Raw genomic sequence first — 21287 nt, 5'->3', positions numbered from 1 at the left:
GATGGGGAATGGAGGCACAGGAAAGGGAAGCGACTTGGTTAAGGTCACCCAACAGGCCAGTGGCAGAACTAGGAAAGGAGCCCAGGTCTGTGGAGTCCCAGTTCAGTGCTCTAGCCCCCCTCCCACAATTATCTCTGTGGATAAAGCAAAGGCTCTGGCAAAAACTTTTTGGGGGGGGGGGGGGAGGGAGAAGATTTCCTTCCCCAGACAAGGCTTGAGCAGTAGATTTGCCTCTGGACACAGCCATGAAAGTAGCACCAACAAGAACCATGCTGCTTACAGAGGGCCAGACCTCTCTTGTGAATCATGCTGACTTTACACTGCTATGAAATGACATCACACATTTCCATCCTGGGCTAGTCACATCAATGCCTGGGGCCAGGCAAGGCAGATCAGGTCCCCAGTGCCTTACAGCAGTGGTTCTCAACCAGGGGTCAGGGTCCCCGGGGGGGGGGGGGGGGGGGGCAGCACAAGCAGGGCTGATATTAGACTTGCTGGCACTCAAAGCCAAAGCTCCACTGCAGGGGGATGAAGTCAGGGGCTCCAAGCCCCGCCAACCAGGGCTAAAGCTGAAGCCTGAGCAACTTAGCTTCACTGGACACCCTAGGGCACCAGGCAGTTGCCCTGCTTGAAACCTCCCCCACCCCCCATGCTGGTCTTGGCTTTCATATGCCAAAACACAGTTGTTGTGGTACAAGTGGGCTATGGAGTTTAATAGGATGTTGTCAGGGCCTCGGAAAGAAAACAGATGTGACCTCACTAGTTATCAATGGAGTATTGCATCCAGTTTTGGGCCCCCCCCTGCAGAAAGGATGTGGACAAATTGGTGAGAGTCCAGCGGAGGGCAACAAAAATGATTAGGGGGCTGGGGCACATGACTTATGAGAGGCTGAGGGGGGATTTGATAGGAGCCTTCAACTACCTGAAGTGGGGTTCCAAAGAGGCTGGAGCTAGGCCAGGGGTGGGCAAACTTTCTGGCCTGAGGGCCAGATCGGGGAATAGAAGTTGTATGGTGCGCCATGAATACTCACAAAATTGGGGGTGCATGAGGGCTCTGGTTAGGGTGCAGGTTCTGGGGTGGGGCTGAAGATGAGAGGTTTGGGGTGGGAATCGAGGGGTTTGGAGAGCAGGAGGAGGATCAGGGCTGGGGCAGGGGGTTGGGGCATGGGGAGAGGCTCAGGGGTACAGGCTCCAGGCAGCACTTACCTCAAGCAGCTCCCAGAAGCAGTGGCATCTCCCCTTTCCAGCTCCTACACAGAGGTGCAGCCAGGCAGCTCTGCTGCACACAGGGCTGGCTCTAGGCACCAGCCTAGCAAGCAGGTGCCTGGGGTGGCAAACAGGAAAGGGCGGCACTGTGGCGGCTTTCGGAGGCATGCCAGCAGCAGCTCCTCCGCTTCCCTCTTTGGCGGGATTTTCCTTTGCCGCTTGGGGCGGCAAAAAAACATACTGCCGGCCCTGGCTGCACACTGACCCATTGGCAGGCACTGCCGCTGCAGCTCCCATTGGAGTGCTGGAGGGGGCCACTGGAATGTGTAGGAGTCGGAGTGGTGTCATGCCATGGCTTCCAGGAGCCCCATGGTGCAGCCCTTGACCCAGCACCCTAGGTGGAGCAGGGCAAGCCCCAGACCCCGCTCCCCAGTAGGAGCTCACATGCCTGCTTAAAACAGCTCATGGGCCAGCCTGTGGGCCATAGTCTGCCCACCCCTGAGCTAGGCTGTTCTCAGTGGTGGCAGATGACAGAACAAGAAGCAATGGTCTCAAGTTGCAGTGGGGGAGGTCTAGGCTGGATATTAGGAAACACTATTTCACTAGGAGGGTGGTGAAGTGCTGGAATGGTTACCTAGCGAGGTGGAGGAATCGCCATCCTTAGAGGTTTAAGGCCTGGCTTAACAAAGCCCTGCTGGGATGATTTTGCTGGTGTTGGGCCTGCTTTGAGTAGGGGGTTAGACTAGATAGCCTCCTGAGGTCCCTTCCAGTCCTAACCTTCTGTGAACCCCTGCCTTACAGGGTCAGCACAAGGACCTGGCTCATAGAGCTAAGAAGCCCAGCACACATACTGCTGCATCACAGCCATGAAATGCAGACAACATTGCACTGCTCCATTGCCCAGCACCAAGCACTTTGAGATATGGAGTGGTTTGGCTCAGTAGAAACCCTAGGTATTGCTATTATCGCAGCTTCAACAGGCTAAGGTAGCTAGAAAGCCTCCCACTGAATATTTTGTAAGTGCCTTTGCTAGCTCTCCACCCCCTTCCCAGGATCTCAACTCAAGCCGAGATACCACTCGGTTCAGAAGCTAGGTTGCTTTTAGTTTTTTTTCAACTCCCATCTCCAGTTTTCCCTAGGTTTCCACAGCAGCTACTTTCCCTCCCAGCCCCTACCCCTCTGAGTAAAGAGAGGCCAGCATTGGAGCTAGAAACCAGACACCAACTAAACAATCCCAGAGAGACAGTCTCTTTAAGGCTAATTTTAAGCACCAAACCCTGATCTTACTCCACCATAACTCTTCCCACAGAGTCTTGTCTATACTCACCACCCCCACAGACAGTCCTTCTCTGGCTGCTATGCCCTGGCCAGCCACCCCTGTTCTTCTCATCAAGCAGCTTGTTCAGCTCCTTTTATAGGCCACTTATTTAGCACAGGTGAGGGCAAATTCCTACCTTATCTCTCCGATAAAATCCTCCCTTCAATCTATTCCCAAGTATGAAAACAAGCTCCCCCTGGTGGTGGCTATGGCTGGCTTATATGGCTCCTTACTTGGCTCAGCTTGGGGGTCCCTGTGCAGGGATGGGGCCCTGCCGTTCCCATGGAATGAAGGCTAAACAGCTGCATGGTTTAAGTTCTGGAACTGGGTGCAGGTGCCCCTGAGGGCCTGGCCAATGGCAAAGGAGCTTTCAGACTGCTCAGTGACATCATCCTATGCTGCTGCGTGGTGTACGCAGACAACACGGGGGAGCCTTAATGCCAGCTTGGGCTGGAGCCTGGTGCTCCCCTTGTTCAGTAGGGCTGTGCTGGGACAGCGCCTGGATGGGAGACCCCTGATGATGCTGAGGACTCCGGAGCTGGTGGTTTCCCTAGAGACCCCTGGTGGGTGCCATGCTGGGAACCTGACACTTGCAATTGTGATAGATTCCAAGGGAATGCAAGTTGATCCTGGGATCCTAAGCTATTGAAAATCTGTCTCCCTAGTGCCTCTTGGGCTCAGCAAGTGAGTCAGGCAGGCAGCAATGCCCAGTGGGGAGAGCACTGGCCTGGGACTTGGGAGTTCTCAGACATGGCTTCTATTCCCTGGCCTGCTGTGTGACTTAGGCAAGTTGCTTGCCCTCTGTTTCCCCACCCACTCTGTGTCTGTCCTGTCCATTCAGACTGTGAACCCCCTGGGGCAGGGATGTCTCTTGCTTTGTGTCTGTGTAGTGCCTGGCATGACAGGGCCCTAATTTCGGTTGGGCCCCTAGGTGTTCTTGTGTCTTACATCATGATCAACTGGCCAGTGAGCCACTATGTGTGGTGATATTGATGGTGGGAGGTGCCAGAGAGTTGGTGCTACAGGCTCATTCATCTCCTTATCCCCCAACACGCAAATGGCAATGAAAGATTCTTGCACTGCCCCGCAAACAGCTCAGCTCAGTCTTTGTCTCTTTCCTGGCACTGCCAGCCAGGAGGCCAGTTAGGGCCAGTGGCGAAATGGGGACAGTCTGTAATATTTTTATGACTCCTACCTATACTGCGGTTTCCCTCTGTAATTTGCGTTGCTACTCAGTAGGTGCAAAAGAGTTAAATCACTGTCTGAGATGGAAGGATGGGTCCTTAAGGAACTGGTGGAAACCCACCCATATAACAACAGAGAATCTGAAAAGACAATGGAAGTCCCAAGGGCTGAACAATTGACACCAAAGTGTGAGAAGCTCAGGCAGGCAGTATGTGAACTCAGGGTGGCTCTGCCTGAAGACAAAGGACTAATCTCCAGTAAGAGGTGGAGGAAGGGAAGCAGACCTGGCTTTTGGAAGAGGCTGGCTTGCTCTCACCTGGGTCAAACTGAGTGAGCCAGAGAGCCAGAATCAGAACTGGTGTCCTGATCACTTGGCTGGTGGATTGCTCTGGCTTGGCCAGATGGAGTCTTTCTTTAACTTTATTTCTCTCTGCTGACCTAAGGACTTCCCATGCTCGGTTCCAGTTCACTAAAAGACCCTGATCTGTTTTGAAAAGCTGCTGATGTCGCTTCAAATCCTCCCTGAGGACGCTGTGCCCTGAAGCAGATAATGTCAGTACAAGCCTCCAGCAGGGGTCTGGCTTGCTGGTTTCTCTGTGTGGTGCCAAGGAGAGACAAGGATCAAGTTTTGGAATCGTGGAAGCCATGGGCCTGGCTCTGTGGAACTGTGCAGGTCCATGGGGCCAGGCACACTACCAGGGTTACTCCCAAGGGACAGGTTACAGGCTGGCCATAGACCCTGTGAATCGGCAACAGGGCCACTAGGAATTAGACTGACCCCCACCCTCCCCCATACACAGCTCAAGGCAATGACTTTCTGTGGCCGTGGGGCTGCCCACACTGTGAGAGGGAGCTGTCTGGTAGGAGCAGGTTAAGATCCAAGGCTAGAGCATGGTGTTCTAACCTGATTAGGCCTCATACACAGGCAGTTTATGACCCACTCAGGTGTCCTAGTAGAGGGGGCACTCTTGAGGCAGTGAGCTAGGCCTCAGAACCTGCACAAGAGGCCATAATCCTCCACAAGGCCAGTCAGTTCCCCCAGAGGAATTTGTTCCTGGGAGAGTTTCCTTCTTTAGACTGCCCCCCGGGCTGCTCTCCCATCCATCCCACAGACTGGAAACATCTTGTCCCCAGGTTCCCTGGCTCCATTGTGACTGTAGTGTCGTGGATGGATCCTTGTCTAGCACCCTTCATTTGGAAGGTTTCCAGGTTTCTCAAAGTGCGGGAGTGCCCCTTGCTAGGAGGCAAAGCAGGAGCTGGAGGGTGCCAAGAGGTGTCACAATTGTTCCCTAAAAAAGAAAAGGAGTACTTGTGGCACCTTAGAGACTAACAAATTTATTAGTCTCTAAGGTGCCACAAGTACTCCTTTTCTTTTTGCGAATACAGACTAACACGGCTGCTACTCTGAAACAATTGTTCCCTAGAATCTCCATCAAAATGTCATGGACACCAAGTCAGATGTCTTACAGAAGTTTAAATCTGTTACATTAACACTATTACCTTAATCAAACAACCTTGTAATCTCATCAAAAAGCTATCAAGTTAGTTTGACAGGATCTGTTTTCCATAAATCCTTGCTGATTTGCATGAATTACATAACGCTCCTTTAATTTGTTATTAATCGAGTCTTGTATCAGCTGCTCATGGCCCTGGTTCTCTGTGGCCTTGTACTTCAAGCCATCATCCAGGGCCAGGCCCATGCAACATGGGTGTCATGCAAGGCCAGATCAGGGCAGGGGCACCAGAACAGAGATGGGGGGGCAAGAGGCCTGGCCTGTCCACTTTTCACCTGGCCCTCTGCCCCTCCTCTTCCCCCCAAGGCCCCACCTCCCAGCTAGGCAGGAAGTGGAGCCCAGCCCAGGGAGCCTGGGCAAATGTGGGGAGGCATGGATTTTTTACTTGCCCTGGGTAGGGGGCCCAGGGGGTGGGGACACAGGATGGAGGCTCCCTGGCCCAGCCCGGCTGTGACTTGGCTGGGAGGGCAGGGCTTTGGGGAAGAGAATGGTGTGGCCACAAAGTGTGCAGGGCCTCATGCCCCCCCCCCCCACTTCTAGGCAGAATCTGTCGCCCCTGGATCAGGGTGTTGGTGTTTTCACTTGTTTTGTACTGGTGTGAACGGCAGGGGGCATTGAGGAGTGAGCCTTGCACCCCTGGGTCCAGCTCAGGCCCCGCTCGGCCAAGGGCTGATGGCGAATCTTCAGGGGCTGTCAAACAGCCGGGGTTTGGCAAGAGCGGAGCAGACCGTTGCTCCGTGCGATGGGGGCTGCCGCACGGCCCTGAGGCCCTGTTGAGTCCCCGCCCTCGAGCCCAGCCCAGGAAGCCACGGCCCAAAAGGGGAAGCTGCTGCCAGCACTTGGGGAAGTGTCGCTGTGGAGTGAAGCTCGGCTCTGCGATGGCTTCGAGTGCCTGGACCAATCAGACAGTGGGATCCCTGCTGTCTCCCCTCCCCCTGCCCCACCTCCACCCCCCCCCGCCCCAGTCGAAGAGGAAGCACCAACTGGAGGAGCAGCAGTAATGCAGCCCCCTCCCCCGCAGCGCAGACCTGCCATTTTGGTGGCTTGGTGCCTGCCGGGTGTGTAGCCGTTGGAAGGCCTGGCCTTCTCCTTCCAGTGGGTTACTGGGTGTGGAGCAGGGGTGAGATCTCGCCTGGGGAGATGTCTCTGCCCTCCATCTACCAGCACAAGTTCGCGGAGAAGCTGACGATCCTCAATGACAGGGGGAAGGGCGTCCTCATCCGCATGTACAACATCAAGAAGGTGGGTGTGGCCGACCTCCGGGGTTCGGGGGGGAGGGGAGGCTGAGTTTGCACCAGCCTTACCTTTGGCTTGATTGGGAAAGGATGGTTCTTCCGTGATTAGAGCAAGGGGCTGGGTGCCAGCATGCCTTCATTCCTGGTCCAGGGAGGAGAGTGGGGTTTAGTGGTTAGAGCAGGGGTGCATGGGAGCCAGGATGCCTGGACTCTACTTCTGGCCCAGCGACCGGAGTGGGGTCTAGCAGTTAGAGCAGGAAGAGGTGGTCGGGGGTCCCAGTGCTGCCAGACTTGTTCTAGGACTTAGGGGAAGTTGATTTCTTTCAATGTCCCTCTGCCATGTACATTGGTCAAACTGGACAGTCTCTACATAAAAGAATAAATGGACATAAATCAGACGTCAAGAATTATAACATTCAAAAACCAGTCGGAGAACACTTCAATCTCTCCGGTCACTCGATTACAGACCTGAGGGTGGCTATCCTTCAACTAAAAAAACTTCAAAAACAGACTCCAACGAGAGACTGCTGAATTGGAATTAATTTGCAAACTGGATACAATTAATTTAGGCTTGAATAGAGACTGGGAGTGGATGAGTCATTACACAAAGTAAAACTATTTCCCCATGGTATTTCTCCCCCCCCGCCCCACCCCCCACTGTTCCTCAGAAGTTCTTGTTAACTGCGGGAAATGGCCCACCTTGCTTGTCACCATAAAAGGTTTTTCTCCCCCCCCCCCCGGCTGGTAATAGCTCATCTTAAGTGATCACTCTCCTTACAGTGTGTATGGTAACACCCATTGTTTCATGATCTCTGTGTGTGGATATAAATCTCCCCACTGTATTTTCCACCAAATGCATCTGATGAAGTGAGCTGTAGCTCACGAAAGCTTATGCTCAAATAAATTTGTTAGTCTCTAAGGTGCCACAAGTCCTCCTGTTCTTCTTGATTTCTTTCACTATCCCATGGGCTAACAGCTCCTTCATGACAGCTATGAGGGTTCATTCCTGAGGTGCCCGGGAAGGGAGGGGGGTTTGGATTGGAATTCAGCCTAAGGTTCAGCTGAGGACAATGCAGGGCGAAGGTTCAGGCTCAAACCCACTGAGTTGCTCCCTGAGATTTTGGACCCAGCTGGTGGAAACCTCAGGAAACCGGCTGCTCCCAGGTGGGCCCACCCCAGGGCCTCAAATCTCCTGCGAGCCACACCCAGTGCACAGCCTGGAGGCAGGCTCCTCTGGCTATAGATCCTGCTGTAGGGGCAGAGGCAGGGGCAGGGGGAGTGACTCCCAATCCCCAGGGATCCCAGCTCAGTGTGTGATCTGCTTAGAGCACGAACAGGTAATCAGTGAACTCACCCTGAACCCCAGCTTGGCTGTACCCTGGCCCCTTTCATTGTGGGCTGCCCCATCCTATGCTGGGCTGGCAGGTTCAGCAGCTCTTGCATTTATTGGGTTCCTCAAGATTGTAACATGCTTAACAGACACCCACATTCCCCCTCCCAACCAGCAATGGCTGGAGGCAAAATCCTAGCTTGTGTGTGCTGCTGGGGCTGGGAGCATGGGCCTAGCAGACTGCAGCGGTAGGAGACAGGACTCCTGATTCCCTCCCAGGCTCTGCCCCTGACTGTGTCCCCACCCCTACAGTGTCTCAGTTTCCCCATCTGTGACATGAGGAGGAGGAGATGGACCCAGCTATCTGAAGTCACTGAGGATCCTTGTTGGATGATGAATGTTAGGCATTACTGGGACAGTGATCAGAGTGGGGGTTAGCATGGGGGAGGGGGCCTTTTCTCTACACTTGAGGGTCACCTGATTTGGCTATTGCTAGGTTGCTGCAGTTAGACTGGCTAATGTGCCAGTGCCCTGGGGGTCAGCACCCAGCTGGGGCAAGAGGCTGCTGGAGGTGTTCCAGCCATAACCGGAAACAGCTGCCACCTGCCCCCTTCCTGGTGGGACTGGCTGGCAGCTTCCTCTTTCCCATCTGGGCCTGGTGATAGCGGCCTGCCCTGCTCCCATTCGGGACTGTTCTTCCCTAGGGCTCCCCGCTGGGCCTCCCCAAGCTGGGGGAGAAGTTCCTGGCCTTTGTTTACACAGATTGATTTAACCCATTGATCCTGAACTCTGGGTGTGCCACAGCAGCAGGAGAGCCCTACCATGCCTGAAAGCTCTCCGCTTGCCCCAGGGGACTCTTCCCTCGCTGCTTGCCATACAGCAGGGGTAGCCAATCGGCAGCCTGCAAGCCACATCTGGATCACCAGACACTTTTGAAGGGAGCCCAAAATCTTTTTATTTACTTATTGTTATCACTGGTGTTAGTTTGTATTAGTTTCCCTGGAGTCTGGACCTTGACTAAGAATTTTGGACCTTGACAAAAAATAATTGACTCCCCCCCACCCCTGCAGTACATGGTCTATTCCACACAGTTGAGCAGCTCTGTTTCAACCCAGTAGGGGGCAGTGATGAACAGACACCCCAGCCAGCTCCTTCTATTAGCCAACCCATGGAAGGTTAAATGGCATCATGAGTTCACTGCACCCAGTCCCTGCATCCACCCACTGCTCCACAGGGCTGGGAGAGGCTGCAGGCCAGGTGTGCCATTTAATTTTTGGGGGAGGGCGGCAACTTTAACTGTGATGCCAAGGGCTACTTAGGCACCTGAAAACTCTAGTTTTTTTGCAGAATAGTTTAAAATTCGCTGATAGCAGCACTGTATCTAATTCCCATATAAAGAAAGAAAACTAAATAACTATTAGAGCTACTCAGCTCTAATACAAACATGTTTCAACATCTTGTGTCAAGTCACTCAAGGGACACTGGTTAGCTTTACAATTTTAATGTATATTCTTACTCTTGAATACAACAATTTAACCAAATGTAGAAAAATCTAGATGATTTTCTATCATATTTTTGTAGTTCACCAAGCTTGGTTAACCTTTTAACCTTTGGAAACATCCTACTAGGGCAAGGCTCCGTGAGTTTATACTGCACCTACCTAGGGCTCTCTGAGTGAGACTTTCAAGTCACTTTCACAATATTGCCAACCCAAATGTTCAAAACTCATGAACCAGGCTCACCAAAAATCATGAAATTGGCTTTAAAATCATGAGATTATGTAAAAATAATAGCATTGGTGTTCTTTTTATTTACATTCTGCTTTTTGAGCCTTTAGGGCCTGCTAGGGTCACATTTTGAAGCTGTCTCCACAGCCAAGGGAATATTATTTTTCTTTAACAATGAAGGCTGAAATCGTCACACATCCATTTGACTCGAAGAACTGGAGCTTTAAAGGAAAACAATAATTATCATGAGACTCATGACAAAATCATGAGAGTTGGCAACACTGCTTTCACTTCTGTTTAAAAGCTAGTTACTTTCCAGAAGGCTCTGAAACAACACTACAATGATTGAGTTGCAATTTTCACAGGAGAATATAGAAAACTAGGGCTGTCAAGCAATTAAAAAAATTAATCACAATTAATTGCACTGTTAATAAAGGAATACCATTTATTTAAATATTTTTGATGTTTTCTACATTTTCAAATATATTGATTTCAGTTACAACACAGAATGCAAAGCATACAGTGCTCACTTCATATTCATTTTTTATTACAAATATTTGCACTGTAAAAAAGCAGCAAAAGAAATAGTATTTCAAGTCACCCAATACAAGTACGGGAATGCAATCTCTTTATCGTGAAAGTTGAACTTACAAATAAGTTCTAATGTAGAATTATGTAAAAAACCAAACAAAAAAACAAAAAAACAACCCTGCACTCAAAAACAAAACAATCTAAAACTTTAGAGTCTACAAGTCCACTCAGTCCTACTCCTTGGTCAACCAGCCAATCGCTCAGACAAACAAGTTTTACATTTACGGGAGATAATGCTGCCTGCTTCTTATTTACAAAGTCACCTGAAAGTGAGAACAGGCATTCGCATGGCACAGTTGTAGCTGGTGTCACAAGATATTTACATGCCAGATGCGCTATAGATTCATATGTCCCTTCATGCTTCATCCATCATTCCAGAGGACATGCGTCCATGCTAATGACGGGTTCTGCTCAATAATGATCCTGACGCATGTTCATTTTCATCATCTGAGTCAGATGCCACCAGCAGAAGATTGATTTTCTTTTTTGGTGGTTTTGGTTCTGTTTTTGTTTCCACATCTGAGTGTTGTTCTTTTAAGACTCCTGAAAGCATTCTCCACACCCTGTCTCTCTCAAATTTTTGGAAGGCACTTTAGATTCTTAAACTTTGGGTCGAGTGCTGTAGCTATCTTTAAAAAAAAAAATCACACTTTTTTTTTTGTCAAATCTGCAGCAAAAGTGTTTTTAAAATGAACAATATGTGCTGGGTCATCATTCGAGTTTGCTATAACACAAAATATATGGCAGAATACGGGTAAACAGAGTAGGAGACATTCAATTCTCTGGGGGAGAATTGTATCACAAATTTAATTAATGCATTCTTTTTTTAGTGAGCATCATCAGCATGTCCTCTGGAATGGTGGCTGAAGCATGAAGGGGCATATGAATGTTTAGCATATCTGCAGGCCCAACCCCGCACTCATGGGGCGGCGGGAAGTGGAGTGACCAGGCCCCAGCCTGCTCCGCTCTGCTCTCCTAGCTCCCAGGCTTGGGGGACAGGGAGAACTGGCCCCCAGCACTCACTGGCGGCACGACTGGGAGCCAGGGGAGTGGAGTGGGCTGGGGCTGGGTTGCTCTACTTACCGCCGCTGGTAAGGGCAGGGCGGAGCAGGGTGGGGCTTTGGGAAGGAGCTGGATTGGGGGCGGGGCGGAGCAGGGGTGGGAAGAGGCGGAGCAGGGGTGGGGGCCATGGGGAAGAGGCAAAGCAGGGGCTGGAGCAGCATGCAGCTGCGTAGGGTACCACGAAATTTGGGGCACCAAGTTAAAAAAAAAATTTTTTTCCACCAAATGCATCCGACGAAGTGAGCTGTAGCTCACGAAAGCTTATGCTCTAATAAATTTGTTAGTCTCTAAGGTGCCACATGTACTCCTTTTCTTTTTCACAGGTAGAGTGGGAACTTCTCTATACAGTGCTAGCCCTTCCCGGGCTATTGACCACTTATTTTCACCTACGCCCTCAAATCTACCTCTTTTCTGAATACAACCTTGGCTTAGAGGGTTTGGCTGTATGTCTTCTGAGTCCCCTGTTCTCTCTTCAAACCCTCCACCCCCAGAGGCTCATCTAAGGACTTCCAGATCCTTAATTTTATTACCAGTCTTTTCTTATCTTAGAAACTAACAAATTTATTTGAGCATAAGCTTTTGTGAGCTACAGCTTATGCTCAAATAAATCTGTTAGTCTCTAAGGTGCCACAAGTCCTCCTCTTCTTTTTTCCGAATACAGACTGACAGGGCTGCTACTCTGAACCCTGTTTCTTATCTTAATCACTCTGCCTCTGTTTGTAAACAGAATCCTGACTCCCTGCCCAGCGGCACAAGCTGGGAGCAGCAGGTCTCCTCTGCCAACGCACGTTCCACACTCAGGCTGTGCAGTTAAGAGCCCACCTCCTGTACTAAACTGTCCCTACTAACTGGCACCCCTGCTGCAGGCCAGGGTTGAGGGGCATTGACAGAGCTGGGGTGGGGAATGGGGAGGAGCCCAGGGCTGGGATAGCAGGGGCTGTGGGCACTCATTGAGGAGCATCACTATTGGGCAGGGGATAGATTTCTCTGGCAGTCAGGTGGCACCTGTTTGGGTGAGTGCAGGGACAGTTCTGTGGACAGCAGGAACCCCTGGAGCTGTCCCTGCCCTGCCTGGAGGCTCATTCCTGCTGACGCCCTCGGGCTTTCTCTGTTACAGACATGCTCAGACCCCAGGTCCAAACCCCCCTTCTTCACCGAGAAGACCATGGAGCCCTCCATCAAATACATCAACAAGAAGTTCCCAAATGTGGACGCGCGGAGCAGCACGGTGAGCAGCCTCCCTCAGCCAGAGGCTCAGCCCCTGCCCCATGGTAAAGCTCCCACTTAGATCTGTACAGGCCTCCTGCTGAGATCTGGAGAGGTCCTGCTGCCGATGCGGCACCCGAATATATATAGCCTCCCCTGCCACCAGCGTGGCGCTCAGTTCTCTACAGGCACCCCCTCATGCTGGCACAGTGCTCGGATCCATACACCCTCCACCCCCGCCAGGGTAGTGCTCGGATCTGTACAAGACCTCACTGCCGGCACGGTGCTCGGATCTGTACAGGCCCCCCTGTCGGCGCGGTCCTTGGATCTGTACAGGTTCCCCCTCCCTCCTGCCAGCACAGCAATCAGATCCATACAACCCCACCCCTGCCGGCCTGATGCTCAGATCTGTACAGGTGCCCCCTTGCCCCCTGTCGGCGCGATGCTCAGATCTGTACAGCCCCCACCCCCACTGGCGTGGTGCTCAGATATGTACAGGTCCCCCCTCTCCCCTGCCGGCACAGCGCTCAGATCTGTACAGGTTCCCCCTCTCCCCTGCCGGCACGGCGCTCAGATCTGTACAGGTCCCCCCTCCCCTGCCAACACAATGCTCAGATCCATACAGCCTCACCCCCCGTCGGTACAGTGCTTGGATCCGCACAGCACCACCCTGGCATGGGGGCTATCAACCCAGCTCCAGCTTGAAGGCTGCAGATGGCCAGGGGTGAGTGCACCAGGGCAGCTGCGTCCAGCCCTGGTGTGTCCATGATCTCTGTCCCCAGCTGTGAGGGGCTGGGTAGCTGGTTCCATGGCAGGGCCGTGTGTTCTCACCCACATGGCTGGCTCCCCCCATGGCCAGTCAGGGTGAAATCTGCTCCCCTTATCTCCCCTTTGCTTTAGCAACACCTGGGCCCGGTGCACAAGGAGAAGGCAGAGATCATCAAAGTGCTCAATAGCTACTACCAGTCCTTTGTGGACGTGATGGAGTTCCGGGTGAGTTCCTGCAGGGGGTGCCACGGCCCTGGGGAGACAGCGGGTGTTGGCCAGTGGCTGGGGGCATGGAGGCAGGCTGTGGGAGTGGCAGCGGGGGGGGGGGGAAGGGTGGCCCAGTGGATGAGGTGCTGGCCTGGGATTCACAAGACCTGGTTCTGCCACAGACTCCTTGGGTTCCCCTGGACCAGCCGCCCTGTGGGAGTCAAATGCCTGAATACCTTTCAGGTCTGGGCTTTAATCCCTCTGCGCCATGGAGCTGATTGCTCAGCACTGCACCACAGGGGATGTGGGGAGGAGGGTAACTCCATTGAAGATTGTTGGGTGCCCAGATGCTGAGGTCATGGGACACGTGGGGGATGCTGGACCCAGCTCTCACCTGATTTGCACCAATCTGAGTCGGTTCATGATGGATGGAGCAGGTGCTGCTTAAACCTTCTGCCCGTGTCACAGAGGCTGCACGGGGCTGTGGCCGTTCCCATGGCCCTAGCTTCCACGTGAGCGCTTCCCCATGGCTCATTCCAAGCCTGGTGTCTGCATCCCTGCACCATGGGCACCAGTTACACCAGGGCCCGTTGCTCCTGGAGCAGAAGGGGGGTGGTGGGAAGACTCTTTACCCTACTGTAGGTGCCAAATCTTGAGTGAGGAAGCCACCTGCCCTCCTTAGTGTACCCACGGCTTGTAGGTGTGTAACGGAGCCCTCCGCCCCTATAGACACTGCCAGCTGTCCTGTAATGCCGGGGTGTGGGGCTGCTGGGGCTGAGGATTGGGGGAGGGGTGAATCACAGCTGGGGGCTGTGGGGTCCTGACTGTTAGGTGCGACTGACACAGCTTCCCTTGGCAGGACCATGTGTACGAGCTGCTGAACACCATCGATGCCAGCCAGTGCTACTTTGACATTGTGAGTCCCGGGCAGGTCCCTTGGCTGCAGCACTTGAGCCAGGGCACAGCAGGCTGTGGGGAGGGGGGGCGTGGACAGGGGGCCGCAATGGGTGGTGCATGGGCCGGGGCACAGCAGGCTGTGGGTGGGGGGCATGGACAGGGGGCCGCAAGAGGCAATGTGTGGGCTGGGGCACAGCAGGCTGTGGGGGTGATGCATGGACAGGGGGCTGCAAGGGGTGGTGCGTGGATGGGGGCCGCAAGGGGCGGTGCGTGGGCTGGGGCACAGCAGGCTGCGGGGGTGATGCATGGACAGGGGGCTGCAAGAGGTGGTGCGTGGATGGGGGCCGCAAGGGGCGGTGCGTGGGCTGGGGCACAGCAGGCTGCGGGGGTGATGCATGGACAGGGGGCTGCAAGAGGTGGTTTGTGGGCAGAGGAAGAACAGGCTGCAAGGGGAAGTGTGTGGGCAGGGGCACAGAGGGCTGCGGGGGTGGCGCATGGAAATGGGGCTGCAAGGGGAAGCGTGTGGGTAGGGGCAGAGCAGAGGACAGACTGCTGGTGTCTCTGTTTCCCTGGGGAGGCAGGAAGATTGTGGGGATGATGCATTGGGCTGGGAGTCAGGGGACCTGGCTTTGAGTCCCAGCTCAGCCACAGATCTCTAATGTGACCTCAGGCTGGATCCTCAGGTGCTTGGCTGGGCACTGTCCCCAACAGTGCCCTCAGCACCTGCCATCTTTTCTCAGCCTTTCTGGGCCCCAGCTGCCCCAGGGCAGAGTAGGGATATTCCTGAGGGTGTTACCAGAGGCAGGACCGGCCTCTTGCTCTGTCTCCATGCAGCACCTGGGGCCCCGATCTCTGGTGGGCCCATAATGCATCGGGCAACGTCCCACCCTGTGGGGGCTGCTGTTCCCCCAGGAATGTCTCCCGACACTGAGAGCCAGCAGGGCTGTGTGCAAGGAGCAGCCTGGGGGGTGCTGGGCTGTGGGAGAGTCTGTACCACACCCCTGGCTTTGCTGCTCTCCTCTCTGCCGGACCCTCCGTCTCCATGCACTGCAGACAACAGTGCAATTGCACTGCGGGGCTCATCTCCTCCAGTGGGGGGCAGCACACACATGCCCCCCCCATGCACATGGAGACACACACAGAGCAGGGCTCCTCCCCTCCAGCAGGGGGCAGCACTTGCACGTGCACACACACACACACACACACACACTGTTGCTTCCGGTCACTGACACCCCCCACTACACTGCCCCCCCACAGCATGTGAACTATGACCTCACCAAGAACTACCTGGACCTGGTGGTGACCTACACATCTGTCATCCTGTTGCTGTCACGCATCGAGGACCGCAAAGCCCTGATCGGGATGTACAACTGTGCCCAGGAGATGATCCAAGGCAGCGGGTGAGAAGGAACTGGGGGAGAGGGGACTAAGTGGGGTTGTGCAGGAGAGGGTGGCTCACACAGTGCTGGGCTGGGTCACGGGATGAGTTAACCAGTGGGACTTCCTGCTGCAGGGTATGTGGGAATCAGAGGGCTCCAGGGGGCAGTGTATAAATCCCAGAAGTAGCGCCCATGTGGAGGAATGAAGGGCATTGGCAGAGCCTGCAAGGTCATTTGCCATGGGGTTCGTGACCCGGGCATTGCATTGCAGTTTAGTGAGGGGTGCACAACCCAGGCAGTGGAGGGCAGTTTGCTGGGGGGTGCGTGACCCAGGCACTGGAGGTCAGTTTGCCATGGGGGTATGAACCAAATCTCTGCCCTTGCTGTCCTCCTGCAGCGACCCCAGCTACGCCCGGCTGGCCCAGATGGTGCTGGAGTACGACACCCCACTCAAGAAACTCACAGAGGAGTTTGGGCCTCACACCAAGGTGAGCGATGCTGGAGCAGGGCTGTGCTCGTGGGGGGAGGGGCGGCTGGCACTAGTGATCACTACTGGGCACAGTGAGGGGATGGGGGGAGGGGAGGCTGGTACTAGTGATAACCTCTGGGCTCAGTGAAGGGCTGTGGACTGGGGTGAGGAGGGTGGCCGGCACTAGTGATCACCACTGGGCACAGCGAGGGGCTGTGGGATGGCTGGCACTAGTAATAGCCACTGGGCACAGTGAGGGGCTGTGGAATGGGGGGGAGGGGGGTGGCTGGCACTAGTGATAACTGCTGGCCCTCCAGACCTTTTAATTGGGCTCCTGCCCCACGAGCCCCCTGGCCCACTCCTTTCCGCAACCCCATTCGGCTGCAAGCCCTGTAGCTGGTTCGTTCTGAACTGCGCCTAGGGAACGCCTCTACACACTTGTGCTGCACATGTTTCACTTTCTCACCCTTGTGTCCCACCCCAATACCAAGTGGTGGGACCTTTCACCACCTGCGGAGGGTGAGGAGCCCTGGTGGATCAGCCTGTCCTCCACTTTGGTCCCATGGCCCGCTGGGGACATCGGTTAGCCACTCCTTCATGGAGCCGTGAGCACGGGCGTGCACCTTGCGCAGTTCACTCCCATCCTGACATCTGCCCATTTTGCAGCGTGAGGGAGACACTGACGCCCGTCTGGAATGCACCAGGTCGCAGCCCCTTTTTTGGCTCCTCCAGAACCTCCTGCTGAGGTTCTGGCTGCACTTTTCCCCACACCTCTTCACATACACACACCCTGTCCGCAGCCCCACCAAGGCTAATAAAGTTTGCAGATGATACAAAGCTGGGAGGTATTGCCAATTCGGAGAAGGATCGGGATATTATACAGGAGGATCTGGATGACCTTGTAAACTGGAGTAATAGTAATAGGATGAAATTTAATAGTGAGAAGTGTAAGGTTATACATTTAGGGATTAATAACAAGAATTTTAGTTATAAGTTGGGGACGCATCAATTAGAAGTAACGGAAGAGGAGAAGGATCTTGGAGTATTGGTTGATCATAGGATGACTATGAGCTGCCAATGTGATACGGCTGTGAAAAAAGCTAATGCGGTTTTGGGATGCATCAGGAGAGGCATTTCCAGTAGGGATAAGGAGGTTTTAGTACCATTATACAAGGCACTGGTGAGACCTCACCTAGAATACTGTGTGCAGTTCTGGTCTCCCATGTTTAAAAAGGATGAATTCAAACTGGAGCAGGTACAGAGAAGGGCTACTAGGATGATCCGAGGAATGGAAAACTTGTCTTATGAAAGGAGACTTAAGGAGCTTGGCTTGTTTAGCCTAACTAAAAGAAGGTTGAGGGGAGATATGATTGCTCTCTATAAATATATCAGAGGGATAAATATAGGAGAGGGAGAGGAATTATTTCAGCTCAGCACCAATGTGGACACAAGAACAAATGGGTATAAACTGGCCACCAGGAAGTTTAGACTTGAAATCAGACGAAGGTTTTTAACCATCAGAGGAGTGAAGTTTTGGAATAACCTTCCAAGGGAAGCAGTGGGGGCAAAAGATCTATCTGGTTTTAAGATTCTACTCGATAAGTTTATGGAGGAGATGGTATGATGGGATAATGGGATTTTGGTAAGTAATTGATCTTTAAATATTCAGGGTAAATAGGCCAAATCCCCTGAGATGGGATATTAGATGGATGGGATCTGAGTTACTATAGAAAATTCTTTCCTGGGTATCTGGCTGGTGAATCTTGCCCATATGCTCAGGGTTTAGCTGATCGCCATATTTGGGGTCGGGAAGGAATTTTCCTCCAGGGCAGATTGGGGAGGCCCTGGAGGTTTTTCGCCTTCCTCTGTAGCATGGGGCATGGTTGACTTGAGGGAGGCTTCTCTGCTCCTTGAAGTCTTTGAACCATGATTTAAGGACTTTAATAGCTCAGACATGAGTGAGGTTTTTCATAGGAGTGGGTGGGTGAGATTCTGTGGCCTGCGCTGTGCAGGAGGTCGGACTAGATGATCAGAATGGTCCCTTCTGACCTTAGTATCTATGAATCTAAGTCACGAGACCTCCTCCTGGTGCTGGCCAAAGTGCCCGTCTACAGCAGCAGCAGGAAGCTGCTAGATGAGGGGGTGCTCTGCAACTGGACTGCGGGGCCTATTTCCGTTCCTCCCTTGTCTCATGCATCCTGGCAGAATTCCTATGGGTCGCGTCCACTGGCTCCCTAAACGCCTTTGAGGAACAGTGGGCACTGTCCGGGGTACTCTGCTCTGCATCCCCCTCTGTATCCCTGCTTTTATACCTATGACCCTGTGACAGGCTCCCTTGGGTGCAGGGACTGCTGTGCCCTCTTTACTGTCTGCAGCCTGGGAGGTAAAGAACGTCACACCTTCCCCCTTAGGTTACTGCAAGAGGGTTAGTCACTGACTAACTCAAAGGCAGTTTGTGTTATAGTTCTCTTGGCATCCAGCCATCAAGGCTATGAGGTGGCGTGCCTCAGTTTCCCCATTTATACACAGCAAACCAGGTTTGTTATGGTTTCTCTGCTGTGATAAGCTTTAAATCTGTTTACAGGTATTAACTGAGAACTAGCATTACCATAAGGTTTAACATCAATAACAAAATTCTTATCCCAAAACTTAACATTTTTTTTTAATCACAGATGGGTGTTTACAAGTATCTTTATGATAGCATGCCCTCTGTTCAGATAGTGTAGTTTGAGGTTAGTTTGTTCATTACCCTGGGTGTCCTTTGACTCTCTCCCATGTAATCAGTCACTGGCTTTTCTTTCCCTCCAGTGTTACCTTCTTAGTGGGCTCTTAATTTAACCACGTTTCTGGGGTTTTGATATTTCAGGGTCTGGCCAGATAAGACTCCAGGTGGATCCTGCACATTGGCTGGCCCTTTGGGGGGCTACCTCCCAACCCTAGGATTATACATATGCAAAAAATCCAGTTCCCTTTTTGAGGTTACCCCATGTTTCCCCCTCCCAGCACTGAGCCCTTCCCTGCCCCCAGAGGGCTGTTATCTGTGCTCTTTGGGCTAGGTTTGTTTATCCTTTGATCAGATGCACCTTTTTCAAGCCGCTTTCCCAAAACTGCTCTCTGTGTCTCACTAGCCTGGGGGAAAACACCCCCTTCTCTGTCAGTTGGGTCATTCGCACTCTCACAAACTACCACCTGGCAATTTTCTGGTCTCATCTCCTCTGGTGTCACAGGCATTGGAGCTGCATCTTGGTTTAAAGAAAAAAGAAAAGGAGTACTTGTGGCACCTTAGAGACTAACAAATTTATTGGAGCATAAGCTTTCGTGAGCTACAGCTCACTTCATCGGATGCATTTGGTGGAAATGCATCCGATGAAGTGAGCTGTAGCTCACGAAAGCTTATGCTCTAATAAATTTGTTAGTCTCTAAGGTGCCACAAGTACTCCTTTTCTTTTAGCCTTATTAAAGACTGAGGCAAAGTATTTGTTTAGATATTGGGCCATGCCTAGATTATCTTTAACCTCCACTCCATCCTCAGTGTTAAGCGGCCCCACTTCTTCTTTCTTAGTTTTCTTTTTATTTATATGGCTATAGAACCATTTACTATTGGTTTTAATTCCCTTTGCAAGGTCCAACTCTACTCGATTTTTAGCCTGTCTCACTTTATCCCTACATGTTCTGACCTCAATTAGGTAACTTTCCTTGCTGATCCCTCCCATCTTCCACTCCCTGTATGCTTTCTGCTTCTTCTTAATCACCTCTCTAAGATGCTTGCTCATCCAGCTTGGTCTACAACTCCGATGAAGTGAGCTGTAGCTCACGATAGCTTATGCACTAATAAATTTGTTAGTCTCTAAGGTGCCACAAGTCCTCCTTTTCTTTTTGTGAATACAGACTAACACGGCTGCTACTCTGAAACTTGGTTTAAAGAGACAGTTACGTTCCAAACATTGATCAAAAATAGCATCCTGAAAAACTGGGACCTGGATTGGGGTACCCTCCACCATCCCTTTCTCTATCCCTGAGAAGTCAGCTGTGTGACTGCTCCCCTCCAGTAGGTCAGTTACACAGTTCCTTCTCAAAACCTGGGTCACAGGCTGATTGCCAGGTGCACAGATGCTGATTCAGCCATCCTCCTAGTGTCCTGGGCATTCTGTCCCAAGTGACCAGTGAGGAGACATTCCTATACTTGCACTATTCCTTCACCGGTTTCAGAGTAGCAGCCGTGTTAGTCTGTATTCGCAAAAAGAAAAGGAGTACTTGTGGCACCTTAGAGACTAACAAATTTATTAGAGCATAAGCTTTCGTGAGCTACAGCTCACTTCATCGGATTCCTTCACCGGTCTCTTCCTCTGGGCCCTCTCCTAAGACACATTTCTCTGTGCTCTGTAGGAAAGGGTCTCCTCCCTCATTCATCTGCAAAACTCTTCCAGCTAACAACTGGGACAGTTTCCTTAATCATTGACAACACTTCTCCTGCCTCTGCGCCTGAGGACATGTTGCCTTCTGCTGGAAAGGAGCTTGTCTCAGCCCCTCCCATACTTGGAAGCACCCTGCTTCCCTGTGTTACAGTGTTACAGGAATCCTCACCCACCTCAATTGTTTCCGAGATCCCCTGTCCCTTCTCTGGGCTCTCCTCTGGGACACATTGCTTTATGCTTCCTAGATCCGGGTTTGTCTCTGGTTCAAGCTGCAACTTGCTGGCAGCTAACAACCTGGACAATTCTCTCCCTGACAGGCGTTACACCCCCATCCCTTCCTGATGTGGTGTTGCCTCCAGCTGCAGTGCAGGAGTTGGTCTCAACCATCCTCCCACCTGGAAGCATGTGGCTTCCCCCTGCTGCAGAGGAATCAAGGAGACTCTCTCCCATTCTCTCAACCGTTCCTGAGACTCTACCCTTTCCCTCGGGATCCCAGCATAAAACTCCTTCTTGCTGTGGGCAAATACCTTAACCTGAGCTACATGGAAAAAATCAGGTTTCAGAGTAGCAGCCGTGTTAGTCTGTATTCGCAAAAAGAAAAGCAGGACTTGTGGCACCTTAGAGACTAACCAATGTATTTGAGCATAAGTGAGCTGTAGCTCACGAAAGCTTATGCTCAAATAAATTGGTTAGTCTCTAAGGTGCCACAAGTACTCCTTTTCTTTTTATGGAAAAAATAGTTACCAAGGAGCAGGTCAACTAGGCGGTGTTCCATACC

General features: G+C 52.3%; 2 protein-coding genes across 6 annotated transcripts in view; one reads left to right on the top strand and one right to left on the bottom strand.

The window, feature by feature from the left end:
* LOC119845976 (protein D7-like) overlaps positions 1-21287 on the bottom strand; it is a 38641-nt gene that overhangs the window by 15272 nt on the left and 2082 nt on the right. Inside the window, exons 2-3 of one of the 4 annotated variants that reach the window (XM_043506801.1) lie at positions 9604-9736; positions 6528-6600 (exon numbers count right to left, since the gene is read on the bottom strand). Coding sequence is in view for 1 of the 4 variants with exons in the window: in XM_043506802.1 (XP_043362737.1) it covers positions 2534-2596 (63 nt within the window). In the remaining 3 variants the exon portion in view is untranslated. Of the gene's footprint in view, positions 1-2533; positions 2678-6527; positions 6601-9603; positions 9737-21287 lie in introns of those variants that run through there. The other 3 variants (XR_006278394.1, XM_038379006.2, XM_043506802.1) reach the window with 3 other exon arrangements.
* Positions 6051-21287, top strand: part of NCKAP1L (NCK associated protein 1 like) — a 70887-nt gene continuing 55650 nt past the window's right edge. The window contains exons 1-6 of one of the 2 annotated variants that reach the window (XM_038378851.2): positions 6051-6465; positions 12286-12396; positions 13275-13367; positions 14209-14265; positions 15504-15646; positions 16023-16113. In XM_038378851.2, the coding sequence (XP_038234779.1) occupies positions 6364-6465; positions 12286-12396; positions 13275-13367; positions 14209-14265; positions 15504-15646; positions 16023-16113 (597 nt within the window). In that variant the 5' untranslated portion in view covers positions 6051-6363. The remainder of the gene's footprint in view (positions 6466-12285; positions 12397-13274; positions 13368-14208; positions 14266-15503; positions 15647-16022; positions 16114-21287) is intronic. The other variant, XM_043506800.1, reaches the window with a different exon arrangement.

Source organism: Dermochelys coriacea, chromosome 20 (assembly GCF_009764565.3).
Source record: "Dermochelys coriacea isolate rDerCor1 chromosome 20, rDerCor1.pri.v4, whole genome shotgun sequence".
Lineage (NCBI taxonomy): Eukaryota > Metazoa > Chordata > Testudines > Dermochelyidae > Dermochelys > Dermochelys coriacea.
This window is presented reverse-complemented; position numbering and strand designations above follow the sequence as displayed.